Raw genomic sequence first — 24,030 nt, 5'->3', positions numbered from 1 at the left:
TTTTATGTTTGTTATACGTAAAAGTTGCTCTAAAAAAATTATGGTAAAAAAGAACTTGTTGACTTTAGGTATTTCATGATGTCATATAAATTGAGACAACGGAAAATGGTACTACTCACTGTCTTTTTTTATATTTTTACATTTTCCTCCCTCCTGAACATAGTAGAGTATTAACTTTAGGTATAAGTGTCGGTTATAATGTAATCATCACCACATTTATTTCCTTTATTTATTTCCCATTCGATATAAGGTATTTGAATTGGAGTATGACTAGCTTCAAATTCGTACCTACTGGTCATTGAGGTTTAAGTGCTCTCTAACAAAGACAACTCCGTAACTATGATTCAAATCCATTGATTAAGAATGTTGAACTACTTACCACACCACCGCAGTCATAACCATATGTTTTGACACTAGGTTTATCTTAACTCAAATAATAAAAGTGAAACCCAAACACTCATTATTCAAAGGGTAACATGGAAATTTATAAAATAACATGACAATGGAGTACCAAAATTGTCCAATTGTCTTTTTTGTTCCTTCACTTCCCCTAAATCCAGTTTGGAATTGATGTTATATAAAATGTCATATGCTTATTGAACTTATGAGAACATATACAATGAGAAATGAAAGTCAATTGAAGATTGCAACTTCATGTTTATTGATGGCAAAGTTACATCTACTTACACTCTGAAGATTATCACATATGGGGCAGGGCATACGCCCGACCTCCTCTTTTCGTAGAGCTTTATAAAACCGATGAACTGCGCCTGCTTACTTATGTGCCCGAAAGAGATCCAGAAACCTACAGACGGACATAATATTAAAACTATCTCCAGATTCAAGAAGCACTAGGCTCATTGTATATTTTGTCAACTTTGATTAATGAACTGAATATTAGCCTTGGTTTAAAACTAATGAACTTCACAGACGTGGTGAGCCAACAACCATAAGGTGCATGGTGAAAACTACTGGACGTTTTCTTTTGATCAAGCTTAGCTATGTATACATAGTTGAAGGAGGAACGGTACCTTGGAAAACAACTGCTCCTTCTGCACTTCACCTTCACGTTGTTACCGGTTTAGTTTTGCATAATCCTGGTTTAACAGCCTTGAAGCTACATACACAAATTAGAACTTGTTACAATCAGTACGAATTGAGAAAGAAGAAAATGGAAAACATAAAAACTTTTCCGACACAAAAATTCACAGAATGTTTCCCCAGATAAAATACTGGTAAACTTTGGATCTCCCTCTATCTCCCGTGGGCAAAGAGAAATGAATTTTTTCAACAAAAACAACACACAGAAAGCAAGCTAGTGCCGGATAGACTACGTCAGTCATTACAAAGGGCATATGGTTAAAAGACGTTCAGGAAAATTTAAGCCAAAAGTTAAGCATCCAGTAATTTTTGAAGAGAGAGTCAAGCACACAGTATTTCACTAGCCTATCTAATATCTAGTACAGGTTTGAAGAAGGATAATGGACTTAATTGCTCAAAATAATTGTTACAAGACCACATTTGTCATCTGACTCAGAAGGGTATTAACATAAATTGCATGATGACTTCAGTTATGTTCTCATACTTGGGAAATAGATATTGTTTTAGGACAAAAAGCAAAGGAGTACTATATCATCTTTCAGTGATGTGTCTCTTCTACCTCAGGTTAGAAATGACGATCGTGTGGACTGTGGATAAACGTGCATGAATGATTGAAGGAGATACCAAAATGTCTTCTGTTCCCAAGAATATTACCTCTGTGAATCGTTTGCTATACTAGATGCATATTAAAACTGCTAGTAATCCAGTAACCAATCAGTAACAATGATAGCAGAAATAACATGTTCTACCAAGAAATTTGCAATATAAAACATAATAGCACAGAAAAAGCGTTCTGCAAAAGTAGAAAATGAAACTAATAGACTTCATTAATTTTCTAAAAGAATGGATTTTTGCTGTGTCTATTCCTTGTTTGTTGTGTCAAGATCACACTACAGAGGTAGGAAAAATATATCTTTCCTCAACTTCTAAGGTATTGTATAATATGGTGGCAATGGTCCAAAGCACTAATATGAATGGACCAAAGCTTCTTTCTTGACAACAAATGAATGTGAGTCTGTTTGCTAACCTTGTGCTCAATTTGGAAAGGTTCCTGTCATCCGAGTAAGATCCAACATCCTTTCCAGTCCATATTTAAGCGCTGCCTGGTTACCAGCTCTGAATCCGTATCCATAAATTGGCGAGGTGTCTGATTCATTCTGGTGTTTAAAGGAATCCCCGATTTTCCTCTCGAAAGGAGATCCAATCCCTGCTTTGATGATGATGACACGCCTGATGAGATTGAAGCACCATTGCTTCTTGAAATGGATTCAATTTGGGTTTCGAATCACATATGTGCTAGTACCGGCAAATGTCTTCTTCAACGTCTTGGCTAAGTGTTCGATAACCTATCATAGATGGAGGACATATCAAACACATCAGAATCTCCAAGAGTCGATGATGCACACATATCAGGATGAGAAACTCAAAAAAGGAAGGAGTTTGTGTTCCTCTATATGCAGGAGGAGTTTAGACAGTCAACTGAAAGTTTTTTCTTTTCCTTTCCCTTTTTTACATGTCCGTGTCAATAGGAACTTGTACTGGACATGCTACTTTGTATTCTAGACTCTGTGTTTCTTCTTTTAATCTTGCTTTTACTATGCCAATGAGGATTTACTTTCTGTATATCTAGAAAAGACATCTAGTGACTAATAGGTGTACTTACTAAGTTTTCGAATCATATTGAAAGTCTACCTGCACTTTTCTCTTTAATATTTGCGTTTTACAATGTTTTGCTCTAAGTATGACATCCCTAGATTCTTTTGCTTTGATTTAGGATATACAAGAAAGTAAGAGGGATATGAGAAGCAAAAGTGGTTCCATAATAGAATCTTCTGTTATACAATACTGTTATTTACTGCTATTTTGGAGAAGCAGACATTGTATTGGGGCACATAGAAAAAGATGGGCACTCAAATTAAGAAAGGAGTAGAAGAAATGAGTGAGCACCTCTTAGTCGAAGCCATGCATGTATCATCTCATGCGCAAGGATTGACCCAGTCAGGAACCTGCAAAAGTTCATGTCATATATTGAAACTAGTGGTACCACTTACAAAAAAGAAAATTAATGACTCCACTTGAGAGCATAAATACATGTACGTGCTGCTTAAACCTAAATTACAGAACAAATCTTGTTCTGGGACCAAAATGGATGTGCACTGTATTCAATAAGTCCAGCTGCATTTGTTGGAATCAGAATTGAATAAGTTATGACAAAAGGTTTTCTTCTTCTGTCATTCTCTTCAGAAGTTGCACGGCTTCACTAGTTTTACCAATCTTATAGCATCCATCTATCAGAGTGTTAAAAGTTATAACATTGGGAGATAACCCTTTCGAATGAAGCTTATTGAAAAGACTCAATGCTCGTTCAATGTTCCCTGCTTTACAAAGGCCGTTTATTAGAGCATTGTATACTGCAATGTTTGGAACAAGATCCTTTGTTATCATCTCATCACGCAAATTGAAAGCTTCATTAACTTTACCAACCGACGACATACCATGGACCAAGGTGCAGTAGGTAAACTCATCGGGAGTAAAACCTTTTAGTGAGAAGTGGTTCATGACATCTCTTGCATCATCGATCTTCCCCAATTTGCATAACCCTGCCACAACAATATTATATAGGACATTGTTGGGGACAACACATTTTGTTGCATTTTCATCAAAGGAATCTGCAATTTTCTGTGTATCAGGCAGCCCCGTCTTAACGTTTGAGAAACCGTAAATATGTTTCAGGTCGGGATACAACTTTACATCCAGTATTTTCTGCAGGAGCATATTAGCATCATCTGTTCTACCAAGTTTGTATAATCCTTTAACAATAGAGCTAACTATTATGACATTTGGATTCAATCCGTTCTCTCTCATATCAAAATATGTTTTAAAAACTTTCTCAGGCAATCCTTCTTTAAACCAACCAGCAATAAGGGCTCCATATGTAACAACATCAGGGGCTAATTCCCTATCATGCATTTCACTAAGAAGATCTTTGACTTTGCTAAACATTCCAGCCTTTATAACTCCACTAATAAGTGAATTAAAATTTTCAACCGAAGCAGGAATATTCTGCAGTTCCATGACATCCTTTAATTTTAAAGCCTTTTCAATCTCTCCTGCTTTACAATACCCATCACTTAGGGTCCTATAAGTTACTCCATCCGGAGAACAGCCAAACTCCTCCATTTTGTTAAAAAGGAGCTCGGCTTCAACCATTTTTCCCATCTTACAGAACCCTTTGAGCATTGTATTTAGAAGAATCCTGCTTTTGGTGTGGTGCCCTCTTGCTAGAATATGTTTCCACCAGACCAAAGCCTTTTCAAATTCTCCCATGTTAAGAAATAAATCTAAGAGAGTACTATATCCAACTGCATCAGGAATAACACCTCTTTTAAGCATCAAATTCCAAAGATGCAAAGCATCAGCAATGGCCCCTTCTCGACTTAATCCTTTTAGCAGAGTGTTGTAAGTGACAACTGTTGGATTGATACCACTTTGAATCATCTCATCACAGAGGTTGAATGCATTTTGCATCAGTCCTTCCCTACAATAACCATCTAAAAGGGTATGATAACTATAAGAATCAGGTTGAAGAGTCCAGTCGATCATGCTCCTAACAACCTGTTCGGCATTGCTTATTTTACCAGCTTTGCAGTATCCATTTATCAAGGAATTACAGATAAACAGATTCATGTTAAACCCTGATCTCAGCAACTCATCCTGGATCCTAAGCGCATCATCCATTTTCCCCATCTGACAAAACCCATCAATTAACACGACATACACCTGCTCATCCACCTCCTTCATTTCTCTGAACACTTTCTCTGCTTCTTCCATCTTACACAGCCTGCAATAAACCTTAATCAATAACGTGAAAGTAACTATATTTCTTGAAATTCCTCTTTTATCTATCACCCTCAACACTCTTTCGACACCCTTAAGATCCTTTTTCTCCACATACCCATTAATCAAACTATGATAAGTAGCAATACTCAACTCTAAACCCATCTTCTCAATTTCTTCAACAAAAGTTTCAGCTTTGTCAACCTTCCCATCCTTACAATACGCATTAACCATTATGGTACAAGTATATATATCAGGTGAGAACCCCATCTTTATCATCTGATCATATACAGAAAACACAGTAAAAAAATCACCTTTTTTCACCAAACTATTCAACAAACTATTACAAGAACCCAAACTAGGCACACGACCACACTTAGGCATATTATCAAACACGTACAATGCATTCTTGACCAACCCCTTTTTCGCATAGATTTTCAAAACCATATCAAAAACTGTAGGAGAAAACTTGAACTCTCTGTATACTGTCACTAATTCGTCCCAAACAAACGACACAGGTTTCTTATTTCTAGAAAGTTCTAGAAGCTCCGATAAATAAAACCTAGCTTCATCGAACATTCTCCCTCTGGATAGTATATGAACTATCCTGCAGTAAGATACTACATGGGGTCTAAAAAATTGTCGCCCTGAAGCTAATTTGAAGAAATGCAATGAAGCATCAGGATGAAGTTTGAGTTTTACAAGAACAGAGTCGACAAGATTGTTGGAGAAATCGAATTTGAGACTGTCTACTGCTGCATAACGCTGGAGAATCAAAAGACGGCATATTCTATCAGCGAGTTCGTGTGGTCGGTTAGTCGCCGGAGAATGGGTGGCATATCGGAGCTGGAGATGACAAGTACAGAAAATTGGTTTTGCTACTTTTACTGTCGCCGCCATGGCCGCCGGCGCCGTGGACGATTTTTTTATTTTTTTTTAGCGTTTTAAATTTTCAGACATTTATTTCTATTACTTGTAATCTAAAGATTGTTAAAAATCTAATTAACAAATATTTACATGACAGGTGCTTGACTCGATATAGAATGATGTTTGATTGGATACCAAAAAATATTCAAAATTAATTATTTAAAATAAGTGATAAATATTTATATAGTTATAAAATAATATAATGTTGCAATAGGAATGGTATTTGAAAGACGAAAATAATCAACAAAGAAAAATGAGTCAACAAATATTAGCATATGTACTTTAAAAATTATCCTCTGAGTGTCCTCGCAATTTCGTTGAGGTGTTTATGTTAATTATGAAAGAAATATCTTTTGTCTGCTATTACTCGTAGGTATCCTCATGTTGTTAGAGTGTCGTCATAATTTCGTTAAGGTGTTTATGCTAATGATCAAAGAAATATCTCTTGTTATACTCGTAGATTTCTATGTTAATCTTCTTATTTAGTGTTGCTATTTAAAGTTCAAATCGAATGTCATTTGAAAACAGTCTTCTTCCAAGTGTCTTTTTCAAAATTCTATCTTCGCTACTGACCAGTCAGTCAGTATTTCCGCTACTGACTGACTGCGCGATCCCCTTTTGACTGTAATCCTCTTGATCAGATTTTGGCTAATTGTTGCATATTTTATATCATAAGCATTCTGTGAAAGTAGAAAATCAAACTAATAGACTTCATTAAATTTCTAAAAGAATGGATATTTGTTGTGTCTATTCCTTGTTTGTTGTGTCAAGATCACTCTACAGAGGTAGGAAAAACATAACTTTCCTCAACTTGTAAGGTATTATATGATATGGCAATGGTCCAAAGCACTAAAATGAATGGACCAAAGCTTCTTTCTTGACAACAAATGAATGTGAGTCTGTTTTCTAACCTTGTGCTTAATAAGGAAAGGTTCCTGTCATCCGAATATGATCCAACGTCCTTTCTAGTCCGTATTTAAGCACTGCTTGGTTACCAGCTCTGAATCCGTTTCCATAAATTGGCGAAGTGTCTGATTCAATCTGGTGTTTGAAAAAATCCCCGAGTTTCCTCTCGAAAGGAGATCTAATCCCCTGCTTTGATGATGACATGCCTGATGAGGTTGAAGCCCCTCCATTGCTGCTTGATATGGACGTAATTTGGGTTTCTAACCACATATGTGCTAGTACCTGGCAAATGCCTTCTTCAACGTCTTGGCTAAGAGTTCGATAACCTGTCATAGATGAAGGACATATCGACCACATTAGAAACTTCAAGAGTCAATGATTGTAACCAGGGATAGACGTCTCAAAGGAAGGAAAACAAATGTGTTCCTATATATGCAGAAGGCATTTAGACGTTCCCTGAGAGTTTTTTCTTTACGTTCCCTTTTTCACACGTCCACGCCAAAAGAACTTGTGCTTGACATGCTACTTTATATCCTAGACTTTATGCGTTTCTTCTTCTTCTAATCTTGTTTTTACTATGCGTTTTCTAAGTTTGTGAATCATATTCAATCTTCAGACAGTCTACCTGTGCTTTTATTGTCTTATTATTTGCGCTTCACAATTTTTCGCTCTGAATTTGACATTCCTAGAGGTTGCTGACATCCCAGGGTCCGCAACCTCTTAAAAAAGATGGACACTCAAGTTAGGAAGGGAGTAGAAGAAATGAGCGAGCACCTCTTAGTCGAAGCCACGCATGCATCATCTCATGCGCAAGTATTGACCCAGTCAGCAACCTGCATAGACTCATGTCACATATCGAAATCAAGCTATGAAACAAACGCTTCACTTACAAAAAAAGAAAACTAATGTTTCAACTTGAGGGCAAAAATACATGTACATGCTGCTAAAACCTATATTACAGAGGAAATGTCCAATTCATACTGTCCATCGGAAACACACAAATCATTTAATTTTTCCTCAGAGGTAGAAATGTGTGGTAAAAAATTGGATTCTACCTAGAAAGCATCAGGAAACAGCAACAAGGCAGATATCAGATGAAAAGATACTACATGGTCCAGAGAAACTTAAGAATATTTTATAAGACTGGCGAAGAAGCCAGAGATTTTAGAGAGCCCAAATCACGTCTAGCCCCAAGAATGTGATGGAAAGCTGACTCTAAATGCATCTCAAGTAAATTATGATGCCAAATCAGATAACATTGAACATCCACTATTGACATGGTTAGATAGAGTAATATAAAATCTAATCAACTTTTTCTACACCCTAGTAAGGGACATAGTATTTTTGTTTTGCTTAATGCCTACTTGCAATGAATGGACACAAGTGATTCTGACTAATCAAACAGGTCTATTAAAATGGTAGCACTCAGATTCAGGATTTTGCACAGCAAAGTAACAAAATAGTACCTTGGTAGACCATATAAAATAAGAATTGCAGTCACTTCACAGCGGCGTGTCAATTTATAAGGTTCCGTTCTCATGTCCATAACCCGATTTCCAGCTCCTATTCTTGGCCGTCTTTGTATCTGGCAATTAGTGGTAAGTAAGAGCTTCCGTTTACCATTTGAATAAAAGATATTTAAGTTTTCAGTTTCCAAAATCATGAAGACTGAAAAGAAATGGATATCACTTGAAGTCCTTACAGTGCTGATAGTTTGTTCCTCAGAAAGGCAAAGTCCTCTTGTCTCGGGCATGTGGTGATAACCCTGGCAAAAGGGATGAAAACCAAATATAAGCAATATATTCTTCACATGGAAGCAGTATGAATATGGAGAGATACAAGAATGAAATGAGAAGAAGCGGCAGCTAGGGTCAAGATAACAGTTACATGTCTCTCTCCATCCATAGCCTCATTCAATGCTTGTCTCTCAACCAGAAGCAAAGGAACTTTCTGCTCTACTTTCATATTTAGCCCTTCATAGAATTCTTGTATATCATAATAAAGGGGCTGACACTGACTCGTATCCATTATCGCAGAGTCCAAGCACTCTAGACAGAGCTTTCGACCATCATCAAGGGCAATATATCTTGTATCCCGTGGCTGCAGTTAAATCAAAATTGTATTCTTTATAAAAGTTAATCACAAGAATTTTGCTGAAAACACAGAGGTTTCTCCAGAAATCTTGTTCTGTTTCATCCGCCTCACCTCCATTCGCTCACAGCTACAGCAACGGGGTGTTCCATCATGCTCATGAAAAGGACAATACTTCTGGGACCAAAATGGATGTGCTCTGTATTCAATAAGCCCAGCTGCATTTGTTGGAATCTGGACAGACAGGGAACACTTCATGAATCTCAAAGAAATGATACATTAGCAGCAGCTAGATGGATTCTAAACCAACAAGAGATAGTCTATACCAAGTTCTCAATGATCTGTACTCGGTGAAATGTAAAGACACCTACCATACACTTTATTGGTTTGTTTTTATCATAGGAAGACCCCCGATTAAAACTATGCCATTAAGACCAGAGACAGCAGTCCATGAAGTCTAGACTAGAGAAGACTTGCTTTTGTTGAAATCTTGCAGACAGGAAATACTTACTGAATCTCAAATAAATTATACATAATCAGTAGCTAGATGGATTCTGAGCCAACAAGAGATAGCCTATACCAGGTTCTCACTGATCTGTACTCGGTGAAATGTTGCGACACCTACCTTACACTAGTGTCTAGGACCACTATCATTAGCAGAGCCTTTTAATTAATCTAAGCTTCAAAGAAGGCATGTAATGGAGAAGTACATGTTTTTCTAGTGTTAGGTAGGCTTCTACGATCAAAAGAAAAATTAAGACATGTAAGAGGACTTCTACAGAAGATTTAAGAGAAACAGTCATTTTGTACTTACAAAGTGTTTGCACACATCACATTTCGGGTGATAATGCTCCTTGTAGCATGTTTTGTGATAGGGATAGTTCCCAGACATTGAGAACTGCACATTTAATACATCCAAAAGTTAAAACAGATTTCATGAATATACTCGTCATACAAATTGATGTTCTATCACTTTCAGATGATTGACAGTTGACGTACATTACCCAAGACACTATATGATAATTACCAACAACAATATCAGTATTATACTAAGTTACAGTTACAGAAAGTATTGAACATCTTATGGACGATGGTGCATATTAACTATAACTTGCTACCAGATGTACAAAAATTGATTCCTGTCACTTCTCTCATTTCCAGAATGAACCTATTGCCTACAGATGGTCAGACATATTTTCAAAATTGTATTTTATAGTAAGTCATTTACTTTAGATGATTGTTTCCCCAGTAGATCTGTAGTTATTTTTGTGCATCTGCTCCCTGCATCAATCCAACCCTTTTTCGCGTTTGGTTACCTAAATACCCCAAATCAACATGTGCTATGACTTGACACCATTATTATGAAAAATGTCGGATAAGCAAAAGCAGTAGTACACCAGATAACAAGACTGAACTAGAAAAATTAAAAATTATGCAGTATTGCACCTCATAATCAGATATTGGCTGGTTACAGGCGTGGCATCTAAAGCACTCTGGATGCCATACCGCTCCCATGCAACTCAAAAATCGTCCATGGCCTATTTCAGTGCTGCAACCTGCACATACCCTACCACAGAAAAAGATAACATACATTAGGTCTAAAAGCAGTTGTGTTAATTTTTTTTATTTTATCGGTTATGCTGTAGTGTTAATTCTTAATGTCTTATGACAAACATCTGTATTTGCTTATACGAGGAATTTAGAATATTCACAGCAATCGACAGGCTCACTTAAGATTTCTTACAGCCCACCATTGAACTCTCTATCCAGTGACAATAGTACACACATGAAGCAAAGAGTACAGCTAGGGAGCACTGGAGAAATACATAAGAATAACCTACATGCAGAAATACAATGATAGAAAAAGCAATGGAATTGTAGTTCCCTTCTCTTGCCTCTGAATATGCCATCCACTACTAAATAAAGCAAAAGATAAATTTAATATTACAGGGTTCAACCATTTTCGAAAGAAAGTTTCAAAATTAAAATGTTTGTTCCTCGCGTTAATAATACAGATATCCCATGATACGAATCTATATAATGACACCTATAACAAAATTTAGAAAGTGAAAAGAAGATGAGAGAAAAGAAATCAAGTTCATCAAGAAAAAAGTGAGTAAAATATCTAGGAATTTATATTTATGGCAATTAATAAGTAGCAACTGCAACTTTAGTTAACTCACTCACACACTTTCAAAGATTAGTCCATTTTATTTCTGGATTTTCCGAACTAGCTCTACCACTATACATATCCACGGCTGACTTCAAAGGAAATTAAAGGAAAATAGAAAGACTAATAAAACAATGCAAGAATGGGTTTGAGGGAGCCCAATGACATTGAGTAAGATAATGTTTGCTACAATTTTGTAAAAACATCAACAATGATTTTTGAATACCTAAAGCTTGCAGAATATGGGAAAGGTACTGGATGATAGAAGTTTCCATTCCCATATACATTCCCGCCTCCGTGATCATTTCTGCTTACATGCTGAGGTGGAGATTCGACATTCAAGCTTTCCTGCAGAGCTCTTGCAAGTTGTTCATCTTCTTTCAGTTGTGATTCACTATCTGCCAAAAATCAAAGAAAAGGAATAATTAGAAAATCAAGCAAATATAGTTTTGGTCAAGCAAATAAACAAGTATGGCTGGTTCTCAAAAATTGTCAAAGCTAAACTAATAAAAAGAAGCTAGATTCCTCATAGAATGAAAAGTATTTCTATAGAACAACACGCTATACCATGGATGAGCTAAACTACACATACATGAAAGTACTCAGTAGCCTTGAACACATATGATGGGAAGTTTAAATTCCAAAGAATGTCAGCAGTTAACTCAACTACAACTGGAACATCTTGCTTTTGGTTATGAGAGTACATGAAGACCTCAAAGGAATGCAAACTTTCAGTTTTCATTTCTTTAAGAAGCAAGTAATACTCACCAATCACAATTTTCCCTTTCTGTTCCTCCTCCGAGAGAGATATAGCAATAGCTCGATCTATTTCTTCAATCTCTGACCAAGAGTCCTAAACACAAAAGTTCAAACACAGTATAAAAATGTCAGCATGATATGCTTATTTAAAAAAAAAAACACGGACACGGTATGAATATTACATGTTCGAGTGATCTTTAATTGTTCAGGGTGGATCTTAATCCTTTATTGGCAATGGTAGTGACATATATAACCAAATAATGATCACAGTGAGCGCATAAAATAAAGTATCAAGAATTTGTATATGAAAAGTCATCCCTACATATTTTAGTAACTTTTTGAGGACAAGGGAAACCCGCAGCCGCTACCCTTTTGGGTGTGCACAGGGTAAAACCCCGCTCCTATGCAATAGCTCGCAAACCACATCGGAGGGGTAACCCACACTAGACAAGCCTGATGCGACGAGCTCGACCCAGAAGTCAAACCCCTTGCTTTCGCTGGCAAGGGATTTCGAACTTGAGACCTCCAACATGGAAGTCCCAAGCTCAAACCACTGGGCCACCCCAAAGGCTTACATATTTTAGTGACTTAATAGTTACAAAATTCAGTGAACAAATATTTTGATAAAAATTTAGTGTATCAACATAGCAGATTATCATGGATTCATGGTGAGCAGATCTAAATTTTAACACATTGTAAGTCACTCATCAATCCAATTTACCCAATAAAATTTAAAAATACCATGTGAATTTTGTTTTTGACATTGATATCAATACGGACTTCTAACACAAACAAATTTATTAATGAGAGAAAAAGACATTACAAACTACAAGCAGAACTGACTAAAGCTCAAAATGACTATGCAACCGCAAAAATGGAGAAATCAATCTCAAAGCATCCGTACCATCAGTCATCATAGAATTCAAGAAGAACAGTCACTAAAAACGATTACCAAATGGGATTCATATTGTCCAGAGAAAGCCCAGCATCTAACTCAGTTTCAACTATAAGAACTTATACTTCAATAGCTATAGTTGAGTTTTTTTTATGAGGTTGGTGTCCTAGAGAGCTTGAGTGCACCACGACTAATACCAGATATCTGCTACCTCCCACCAACTCCAATACTGCATAACTCTGCTACCAAAACTTAAGCAGATGGAAAGATATCACCTAGCATTTTTTGTCTCCAAAACCTCAGACCTCATAGTTCTAGCTCTCCCCTGACCACTTAGCCATGATCGAGATTTACCAGCCAGATTCTAAGCACCAATAGAATGTGCACTAGTATGATGTCATTATGTGCTAGTAAGTTGAACAAGTTTCATCCCTCAGCTACACCCCAAAAACCACATTGTAACACAAATTGAACAGTTGTAGTGAAATTTTGCATTATTAGCCTTACCAAAGTCCTCATGTCTTTGTGCCAGTGGTCTTACAAATAACCAATTCATATACAACATATATACCAATCGTCAACATAAGACAAAGAACCTCTTTTGAATTCTAACAGCTTCATTATAAGCGTACGATTTCAAAGCCTTCTTCACATTGCCAATGAAAGTTAAGACTGCCTGGCCAGTTAATGCTTTAGACAATGTCACCCTAGACTTCAGAAAGGACTTTTAGTATTCAAGTAAGTGGACTTGTAACTTTTAGAACCAAGCAAATGCTAATGCCTTTTGACATGAACAGCATCAGCAGCATGCCATATACTTGATATCGACACTAGCTACCTGTATCCACGGATAAATCACCAACTATACCATATACCTATTAAGCTGATAATTATAATCCCTTACACTTGCTAAGTTTGTAATCTGAATTCCCAAATATTCCGAGCAATATGAGAAACAAAGTAAACAATTCAAAGGTATGTCAGGTGTCTTAGAAGCTTGCTTAGTAAATACATAGGATAGGATGCCAGTTTAACTGATGATGAGCTCATTGGACTTAGTTTAATGACACACTTACCTCTGCTGTAGATGGGTCATCCTCCTCTGTATGTCCTTCACATCTCCAGTCATATTGGCCTTCCGAAACTTTATGGCTAGAACCTCTAAAAATTTTGTTCAACCAGCCCATGAGGTGAAATGCTATTGGTTCATTCTCGGCAATACTTTTACCTGCAGCATGAATGTAGTGCCAATTAAATACATATGAAAAATAACTTTTCACACAAAAATATCCAGCACAGAATTTGAGCTGCCAGTCAACAACTACAACAACAACAATATGCACCATTATTGTTTGAAAATAATCCTATAAGGAACTTATCTATCTCTCCACCTCAACAACAATCACATGCCCAAGGAAATCCCACAAGTAGGCTCTCGGGAGGTTAAATTGTATACAAACCTTACCCCTACCTCCACCTATCAAAAATTAATGCTATATGCTCAAGATCTTTGGGATTCCCATTTGACTAAAACAGATAAATCGATGTAGCAAAGATACATAGGACTAAATAGAGCTTGCCAATATGATTGCAAAATTAAGGAACTAGCAGATATGCTTCGATTATCTCATCTAAACCAATATGATTTTAACCACATTGGTGATCAGACCACAAACATCTAACTCAATACATCAATACAGCATTAAATTTACTTCAACGTGTAATTAAATTGAAAACAACAGATCATACAAGAAAGACATAAAAATCACCCACCACCCATAACAAAAAAAAGGAGCTTAAAACTGAAGCATTCAAAAAAGGGGTTCTCTAAAATTTGCAGGAAAAGCAAAATTCATAAATAAAAGAAAGTACTTATAAGCAAACAACTACAGAGAAAAGCTAGATTCTTCCAGCTCAACATGTCCATTGATAACCATTAAATTCAGATTAAAGAAACAAAAAAAGATTAAAAATTTACTCACCTTAAACCCAAAAGCACTAATAATCTACAGCAATTAGCGAAAAGAAAAAGAACCCAGATCAAAAAAAGGAGCAATTTATCCAAAAGCAGCAAAAGATTGTTCCTTTTTTATTGCCCCTTTCGATTTCTTTTTTCAATCCGAAAAGAATCTTTTACTTTTCTATCAGAAGTCAGAATCCCCCATTCAAGCATTTGAAGCAATTAATGATTATTCAAACTCTATTTACTTCACAAAATCGAGCTTCATAAGAAGAAGAAAAAAAAATTATATACAGAGAGAAAATTTATACGCTAGCTATTGAAGAGACTTTGAAAAAATTTACGCCATTCTTGCAAAATTTATGCCTAATTATGGACTTTGGTCAATGTGACATTTAGTTGAACTTTAGACAACTTTTTGTAATTTACAAAAAGTGTTTATGTTAATGTTAATTATTCAATATTTTAGAGAATTTGAATTCCAGCGTTCTAACTAAATTTAGATTCGTATAAAAAAATCTCACATTAAGGCTATAAAATTATTTTTAATAAAGTCGAATTTCTATATATAAAAACTCAAATCTGAAATCTCTTACTAAGAATGACCGTCTCATATCTAAAACCTCTTACTAAGAATTACCGAATACTATTAATAATACATAGATAGCTCTTTAAATATGGTAGAGAATTACATTATATTTTGATTAAGCGTCTCAACATATAATATATTACTTATATTAAATAATTTCGATTTAAATTTTTAATATACTTTTGTGCATATTGTGAGCGTTTGATAAGTAGATATATATATTTATATAATTGTCTTAATTAAATATGTGTAAATTTTTGCTATATATGAAGACTAATACATATAGTCAATGAAAATGATTAATTTATTTATATACCATCTTGTGGAGAACACATTTTTATAAATATTAGTCAAATTTCATAAATTTTAATCAACCGTATTTTTTTTAAATCACATTAATATGAAAAGAGTACTTAAATTAGTCAAAGAAAGAGGTTTATGTTTACTTTTCTATTTTAGATAAATAAATGAAATAATTTGACTTAATCCTCTTTTTGGAACTTCAAAATTGGAAAAAAGATCACGGAAGTTTAATACGTTTTGTGGGTCCATTTCTTCTTTATATTAATGGCAGGCAAATTTCAATATTTTGTATAATTATATTTTGGAAAGATGACACGTCAAGTTTTTTTTAAAAGTTTTTTAAATCTATGATTTTATGTTAAGGTAAGATTGGAGAAAATTTCATTAGCTTGTGGGGACTCAATTTAAGAAATGATTTTAAAAAGTTATAAAAAAATTCAAATTTAAATCATATTGTATGGTTATGTATATCTTAGCTTTTAAGTATTATATAACTATATCTTATAAAAGTATTAGGTCAGGCTGCTTTGATGACATAGAAATAGTAAAATTAAAACAATAGTATGGTACATAAAATATGTATTAAGACTAAAGTGACTGTGTGAAATGTAATGCTTGTCGATTATCGAAATTTTGCTATTGACATCGCAAGTTCACACCTCAATGTTGTTAATTCACTATAATAAAAATAACTTTTAGCGATATTAGATATTGACACTAAGAAAAACTGTTAATGTCTTTACCAGCAGTAGTAATTGTCATTAGAATCAATGTCTTGATAGATTTTAATATGTTTATTTTTCTTTTTTACCTTTTTTTTAGTTTGTTTTGCTCTAAACTAATTTTCGACATACGAAACTTGAAATCTACATAATTTTTAATTAATACCCTAAATTCCTTAATTAATGCTATGAAAACTCAAGTAGAAGAGGGCGTAAATGACCAACTTATCAAGAAATTGCATTGGATTTTATTATAGTAGGGAAATTTAAATATAGTAAGTTAGATTCAATTAGTTAATCGTGTTTTTCTTTATTGACGTCAATATTTTATAATATATAAAATTCTCCTTGATTGATTTGAAGTTTTTAGTGGTCTATATAATCTTTAAGATTTGTGAAGTTATCTAATTTTATTTTATTTTTGTGATCATTTTATTTCTCACCATAACTATTTTTTGTAATTGCCATGAGTTTAAACATTATTAAAATCAAAATTTAAGAGTCTCAGAGAAACGATTCGAGGAAAGTTACATCTGAATATGAAACTGAAAAACGTTATATTAAGTTTTTGACAAACGTAAAATTTAAGGATGAAAACCTCAAACAAAATATGAAACGTCCAACAAATTTTTTTTAATCATTTTGGTTATAGTTTGACTTGTCAAAATAAGCTTCCGATATACATATCTAAAAATTTTGGAACTTCAAATTTATTGGTCTAAAAGTTGATTTTGAAATAGTTAGTAACAAGAATTTTATGAATTTAGACCATCTTAAATATGATTACTCAAAGTGGTTATTTCTGCAAAGTGGCCAATATTGTCAATCTTCGTCTTACATGGCCCAATTAAAAACGGGCTGGCCTGGTTATGATGAGGAGTGTAGGATTTGTCTTTCAATGATCCAATTCATTACCTTAGATTTAGCCCATTTTGTGTTTTAGTTAAATACTTGAGCAAATTACAGTTCAATATTCTCGACCATCTAATTTATAAAATATGTATACAATGTATAGTAATATTATATTAAAAAAATATTAAAACACTTTTAAACTTGAAGCGAATTATTAGTTTCATTCCCGACCTATTGTCCGTCTTAGAATCATCACTCTACTTGACTAATTAAACTTAAATACACCTAATTTGCCATATGACATAACAAGTGATCTCAAATTCTTGTAGGAGCATGAAGTTCTTAATGAAATACCGAGAGAAGTGTTGAAAAAATCTTCTAAACTTAGTTTTCACTCATATGACAAGATCAAAGTTGTACTTAAGTCCAGTTAGTCAAGTAAACGGTGTTTTTAAAACTGACAATAGTGCAGCCTGGAGGGATGAAACTAATAATTCGCGGCTCGCGCCAGGTTTAGTGATATTCTCAATATTTTCCTCTATTATATATTTTTTATACATGTACACAACATACACAACCAAAGTCGAGAGGCGAATCTAGAGGGGGTTCTGTGGGTTCACGTGAACCCATGCTTCCCTATCTAGATCATATATAGTGGTGTTACATTTTTCAAAAAAATATTTAAATATAGAGGTGTAAACCTACGTTAAAAGTAGGATATAAATAATACGATAATGATTGGGTGCACCTCTCTAAGCAAAGATAGAAATTTAAATATTAAATCTATCTTCTTTTTTTTAGTACACTCCTCCAAGTGATTATTGATCACACTTTTGACGTTTCAATCATCTTTTCTTTTGTTTATTTCTTTAATCTTTCAAAAAATTTAAGTATGTTATATTGGAAATTTCTAGAAAAAATTAGCACTATAAATTTTTTATAATTAAATCAAATGTATATATATATATAAATTTAAAACTAGTAATATCATATATGTTCGGACTTATAATTTTTAAAATTTAATAGTTCAGTGTTAAGAACGTAATGGTTAAATCAATTAAATTTATATCATTAATACATTTTTTCGTAAAAATTCATCCATCCATCCAAAATTTTAAATACGTCTCTGCTAAAATGAATTATATTAATAAACTAGACTACCGGAGGATACAATTGCTCAAGTTTTTCAATACTTAAATCTAAGAATAAGTGTGGGTAATTTAATACATTCCTTCCCATTGCAGATAATAAATAACACCTATAGACTATACCTACAACTATATCTATTGGCAAAAGAAAACTTGACAGCACTAATATAATTATTAATTTCTTATACTTCCCATATGATTATTTTATTCGTTTAATTCATAATTATATTATTATTGTATTACTTAATAACATGTCATATTGTCATTATGGTTAATGTGCATGCATGACGTACTCACATTACCTAGCATTAGTGTTAAAATATTTTAAACTTTTAAATATAAACAGATAATAATAAGATTAGGTAAAAATTTTACACCCATCCAAATGTGTTTATACCATAACAAATTAAAGTAGAAAAAACAAACTTCAATAATAATATTTTATGCGTCGTTTGATCGTATACTCTACCTTTGAACATACCTCTTATAGTATATGTTGGCCAAAGTGGGGTCAACGATCAACCTCTATCTGAGTTACTATTAGGGGATCTTTCGTTTTTGACAGACCTAGAGATATTACTAGTCATCTGTCTCAAATTACTTCGCCACTTTTAAATTACATAAAAAATACTCTTACGACAATAGTTTCTGCTTATCTACCGTAGATAAAAAAATAAATAAAAAATCTTATTTTTCTTCGCACCGAACACACCATTAGGTTTCTCTAAATGCACATTATTGACTTCTAATTAAAGACAGATGCAGACACATCACACAAGTCATTTTACATTCAATTCTTCCGTACATAAAAAAGATAACAAATATATAACGAACAAACTATATATTAATTTAACATGACTGAATAAATAAATGATACATTTTTATGCTGTTTGCCATTAGAGCAAAAACAAAAGAATTTAGTAGAAAAGCAAAGGGAAATCATCTTTCCACTTCACCTTTTTTGTATCTTTTCTTTTTTCTGATTTTTTTTTTCTCTTCTCATAGAAAACGACATACTAAAACTTTAAAATAACATTTTCATAAAAAAAAAAACAAAAAAAACTTTAGTATAAAAATTTATAATAATATAATTAGATAATTTTTTGGAGTACAAGTGGGAGTGGCTGCTTTAATTTCCATCGTTGATCTATCAAATAAGTATCAAACACTCTTATTCCATTTGCCCATAACATTTTAAATAGTCCATGCTTTATTTTGGGCCCATTAGGCCCAATAGATGGGCCCATTGAGGTGCTAGTGGTGATAATTATGAATTTGTGATACATGGATTTGCACAAATTGCCGTTTTAAGGACACTATTTTATTGAATTTTACACTTTTAGCAAGTTGGCCAAAAGTGTTTTAACCTCCTAAAACTATAATAACTAATCATTGAGAATCTTAATAGATTAATTGATTGATTTTTTTAAATATTTTTATAAGAGTCGTCGTTGATATATATATCACTGTACAATAAAAATATAATAAATATTATTTAATACAATAGGGTGTGTTCGGCATTTGAAAAATATTTTTATAAAAAAACAAGTTTCATAAGTGTCACCCTCCAAATACGCCTCATCTTTAGCTCCACTCACGAGCTATAGTATTTTCTACTTAATTGCATACTGAATATATAGAAAATAAGTTAAAATTAAACTTATTTTTTTTTAAAATATAATTTCTCTGAAGCGAAGAGATACTAAATTTTTTTTTAGGGGGTGGGTTGTGTGGGGATGGATTTGGCAATTATATGAAAAATGGTAGGGCCAAATAATATAAAGACGGTTCAATCGACATGTTACAATTACTCCTAAGCTATATCTTATATAGAGTTGTATATATCATTATCAAACAGAAAAAAATAATAATTTGTTTTCATATTTAATTTTATTTATTTATTTTTTCATTCATGCGATTGTCTGACTTAGGTTTTTGTCATTACGTGTTCATTTATTCCTCTATAAAATTTCTTATTTTTTTTCTCTCTCATATTTTAATGATTTAATTTAAATCTCTGACTTAGTTATTTTTTTATAGGTACCAGCAATAAACTAAATAGGAATTTATTCACAATATCTTGTTTCTTCTAGTTATAATTAATGAAGGATATGATGACATGTCATGGAAGATTTTTCAATGACATGTAACTTTGATCATGATGCTTAGCTAACCCTCTATTTAATCTTAATTGTATGATCATATACATATTTATCTCATCCAAAAAAATTTATTAACCCGTCTGAACGAATATACTTTTAATTATTTAATTATGTAATTAATAGATGTAATATCAAGTACAGAGTTAAAACTTCATTTATATACTTAACAGAATTTAATAATTTTAATCTGAAATCTAATTATGACGATTCTACGCAACAAGACTCTTAGTCTTCGACAAAGCACGTCTAAATTATTTTTCTTTTCGTGTATTTATTCTAATACCATATTGAATTATGTAATTATGAGAGTAAATGTGCTAGCTAGTGTTACGCTTGTTTTTTTTTTTTTTTGTCCTTTAATTAATTTGTAATTTTGAAATTTTGTTTTGTTGATTGTGTCTTTACCTAACTTTTACTAGCTCTAAAACACGAGTAACTCGTTAATAAATTAATCTCTCATCATGACAAGCTGGAGTGCTTTTTAAATTAATTGAATGTAATATTATTTTAAGACATAAAATATAAGACATGACATGAGAATGTTGTTGTGAAGTTATAAAGTTTTATTTTTAAAATGCCATAAGAGATTAATCCAATCAAATCATTACACGAATTAAAAGAGAAATTGAAAATAATCCAAAAAATGGACCCCTAATTCACCAACTCTTGTGGGTTGCCAAAACCTATGGTTACTCACACAACAAGTTGTTCGATTTTTTCATATACTTGGATTTTGCATTAACGTATTAGAAGTTTCTTTTTCTTTTTAATTTCATCGAGTGTGATCTCGTTCACATAATCGATTTTAAAATAAATTAAAAGATAAATTTTAGAAGGACGATAAAAAATAATTTATCTATTTCATAAAAATAGAGAAAAAACTATGTACATTTTACCTATTCAAAATTTCACTTATGAATTAAGTCCGATTTTTTTATTTTTAGAAGTATTTTTTATAAATAAGTGCTGACTCGAGGGTGTTAAGGACACAGAAAAATTCAACTGTTTAATCCCACTGGTGGATTAATTCTTTGTTTATATTATTTATTGTGTGGGGCATTATATGCGTAAAAGGGGATATATTTAAATATGATAAATGAATCTAATTGGGACTTATAATTAGCAAATGAACCAATAGTAGCGTATTTGAAAAGCAACATTTTTTACTAATGACTTTTTTATGTTTCACTAATTAAACGAAAATAATTCATTTAATATGTGAATTATTGTTTCAAAAGTATAGCACGTACGAACTATAGTTAAATGTTTTTGAGTCCTTCTGGTTTTACGATTAGGTTATTTATAACGTAATTTTAAATAAGTACAATAATAATATATTGAGAGAAATTTTACTCTGTGAAGTTTAGAAAGGGTAAAGTATATACATATGTTATCATTATCGAAATTATTTTCAAAAGTCTCTCGATTCAAATATATTAAATCCAAGTACCAAAAAAAAAAAATTAACAAAAGCACAACAACAAAAAATTAATTTCAAATAAGTATTATCTATAATTTTTTTAATTCATGTTCGATGTCCCGATACCTTTTTCAAGGCTTTTATGAATCCAATTGGAAATTACATCAACCACCTTAAAAACAATAGTCTTTAAATATTTTTGCTTCAACTTAAATGTGAGTAAATTTTCAAAGTCAAAAGTACCTTCAAGGTAATTCCTGTCGATCACTTCATCCCTAACCGAATAAAAAGTATTTCATATCATGATTTTCTTTTATTTTCAAAATCCGAACTCATGACCTTAGATTTGTTGATTAAGGTAGAGAGATTCTATTCACTCCATCACTTCCTTTAAAATAACTAATAAAAATGTCACAAATACAAGTGTCATACTCTTACTTCATTTTTATAACTCGACCTCGAGATATCTGATTAAAAATGATGAATTCAATCCATCTAACACAACCGTCGAAGATATTTAAAAGTGGTACCTAACCTAGTTTTTCTCCCCTATGCAAATGACCAAGGTCTTTCTTTTTTGGCTTTTATATTTTTCCTTTTTTCATTGGCCGATATCACGTGTGGTGAGATAATAATCGACGAAAGTAAACATGTGATAACAAGCCATATTTCATGATATTTTCCTTCATTCATTCAATAAAGTACCCTTTTTTTTTTTTAGTAATTAAACTAGACAACCCTATAAGTGTTAAACTTATAACTTCATTATAAGCATCAAATTAAATTCCAAAAATTATGCACGATAAGAATAGATGGTGGTTGTCACCATCTACACACCTTTATTCAAAAAAAAAAAAAAAAAGTAGTCCCCCACACAAAGGCTCATAATTTAAGAAGAGAGAGAGAGGGAAGGGCACATATATACAGTTGTAGGTTCATCTGATATAAGTAAGAAAGAACACCTCATGGCATTCTCCGACACTACAAGAGTGGTCCCTTTCTTATGAAAGTTACTCTTATTACTACTCTCTCGAGACACGGAATCAGTATTTTAACTTTACGAGTTATCAGATATATTAGAACGATAACTTTAAGTATTGATGATCGAGTACTAAACTTAATATTTATATATATTTAATGTGTTTCTCAATGGAATAGAGATATTGAATTTGATTGAATCCTGTATCTGAAGTTCTAGCTCCGTTCCTGACTGACATTATTCTCTTTGGACAAAGTAGCTATTAGTGTGTGCACACCCTTTTATGGTTCACTTCTTGTTTTTGGAACAACTTCAATTTAAGTTGTTTTCAAAATAGCCACTATGATTGAGTGTTTGAGTTCTTGAATATGGCATTACTTGGAAAACTAATGATGGTGTTGCGAGTTCGTCAAGATTTAAAGTTAGTGATTTATATATAGTTTGAGTCGAAAATAATGTATTTTTTTTATTTAGTTTAATACATTGGATCCTCCTTAGATCCGCTCTAAAGAATTGCTTAATTGTTTGTTAGGTTAAACTTTTGAGAAGTTAAAAATACTTATTTTTAGAGAGTTAAAACTATTTGGCCAAACTTTTAAGGGAAAACAAAAGTGATCTTGAGTAGTAGAAGTTAAGAGCCATAAAATGTAGTGTCTCTAGAATCTTTAGACCAAACATAAATATTGCTCTAATCTTGATAAATATAGAAGTGTGTAGCTTAGTTTGTTTTCTATTGCTTGTAAAATTGATTAGATAATATACGTGTTATTTTTCATCGAAAAATACTTTTAGCTAAACTTTAATTTTAAACTGTAAAATTTTTATTTTTTAAATTTGGCCAAACAGACTATAACGACATTCTTTACTTCTTCAAAAGAGTACATAAATTAGAAAATCTAAGAAAATTGAAACGAGGTATGAAAATGCCCAATTAACTTCTAGATATTTATTGAAGCCTAAACAAATAGATTATTCTAATTTCAAATCATCACTAATAACCACATCTTAATTATTATTATTTATGAAAAAAGGGAAACAATAAACAAACAAAGATACGCTTATGTGGTGTCACCAAAAGTGGTGTTTGTATCACTAAAAATCATATTAAAATTAAACTAATATGTGTGCTTACCTTGTATGATGCGTGCTTACAAAGGAGACTTCCATTAATTATATTTAATTATTATTAGAATAACATTATCATTTTTC

At 32.7% G+C, this 24,030-nt stretch overlaps 2 protein-coding genes across 10 annotated transcripts; both read right to left on the bottom strand.

Moving 5' to 3' along the window:
- Positions 1 to 463: 463 nt before the first annotated feature.
- On the bottom strand, positions 464 to 6,134 carry LOC101265435 (putative pentatricopeptide repeat-containing protein At1g19290). Of its 6 annotated transcripts, none has more exons than XM_069296495.1 (5): positions 3,193 to 6,096; positions 3,049 to 3,107; positions 2,129 to 2,447; positions 1,032 to 1,117; positions 464 to 805 (listed from the first exon to the last, which is right to left on the bottom strand). In XM_069296495.1, the coding sequence occupies exon 1, from the start codon at positions 5,836 to 5,838 to the stop codon at positions 3,307 to 3,309; it is 2,532 nt and encodes an 843-aa protein (XP_069152596.1). In that variant the 5' UTR covers positions 5,839 to 6,096; the 3' UTR covers positions 464 to 805; positions 1,032 to 1,117; positions 2,129 to 2,447; positions 3,049 to 3,107; positions 3,193 to 3,306. The 6 variants fall into 6 exon arrangements, with proteins under 6 accessions (XP_069152596.1, XP_069152597.1, XP_069152599.1 ...); XM_069296496.1 differs by having other exon boundaries at positions 3,199 to 6,096; XM_069296498.1 differs by having other exon boundaries at positions 3,212 to 6,096.
- A 420-nt stretch (positions 6,135 to 6,554) lies between these two features.
- LOC101247614 (protein DA1) lies at positions 6,555 to 15,058 on the bottom strand. 4 transcript variants are annotated; one of them, XR_011220433.1, is made up of 12 exons: positions 14,669 to 15,031; positions 13,763 to 13,914; positions 11,801 to 11,885; positions 11,259 to 11,430; positions 10,309 to 10,429; positions 9,677 to 9,760; positions 8,977 to 9,096; positions 8,659 to 8,871; positions 8,474 to 8,536; positions 8,238 to 8,356; positions 7,397 to 7,604; positions 6,555 to 7,097 (listed from the first exon to the last, which is right to left on the bottom strand). XR_011220433.1 is itself a non-coding variant. In XM_004238169.5 (12 exons), exons 2-12 carry the CDS (start codon positions 13,871 to 13,873, stop codon positions 6,784 to 6,786), a joined length of 1,461 nt encoding a protein of 486 aa, XP_004238217.2. In that variant the 5' UTR covers positions 13,874 to 13,914; positions 14,669 to 15,058; the 3' UTR covers positions 6,555 to 6,783. The 4 variants fall into 4 exon arrangements, 3 of the variants coding, with proteins under 3 accessions (XP_004238217.2, XP_069152594.1, XP_010320368.2); XM_004238169.5 differs by having other exon boundaries at positions 7,546 to 7,604; positions 14,669 to 15,058; XM_069296493.1 differs by having other exon boundaries at positions 7,546 to 7,604; positions 14,958 to 15,009.
- Positions 15,059 to 24,030: the final 8,972 nt, after the last annotated feature.

The sequence above is a fragment of the Solanum lycopersicum genome, chromosome 4, assembly GCF_036512215.1.
Source record: "Solanum lycopersicum chromosome 4, SLM_r2.1".
Lineage (NCBI taxonomy): Eukaryota > Viridiplantae > Streptophyta > Magnoliopsida > Solanales > Solanaceae > Solanum > Solanum lycopersicum.
This window is presented reverse-complemented; position numbering and strand designations above follow the sequence as displayed.

What these genes read in the sequence shown, in the direction of transcription:
- LOC101247614 (XM_010322066.4), bottom strand. An exon ending in GTGATGTGTGCAAACACTTT is followed by an intron (nt 9,097 to 9,676) that starts GTAAGTACAAAA and finishes CTGTCTGTCCAG; the next exon opens with ATTCCAACAAATGCAGCTGG. An exon ending in GTAGCTGTGAGCGAATGGAG is followed by an intron (nt 8,872 to 8,976) that starts GTGAGGCGGATG and finishes ATTTAACTGCAG; the next exon opens with CCACGGGATACAAGATATAT.
- LOC101265435 (XM_069296497.1), bottom strand. Translation starts at nt 5,838, where the DNA reads ATGGCGGCGACAGTAAAAGTAGCAAAACCAATTTTCTGTACTTGTCAT.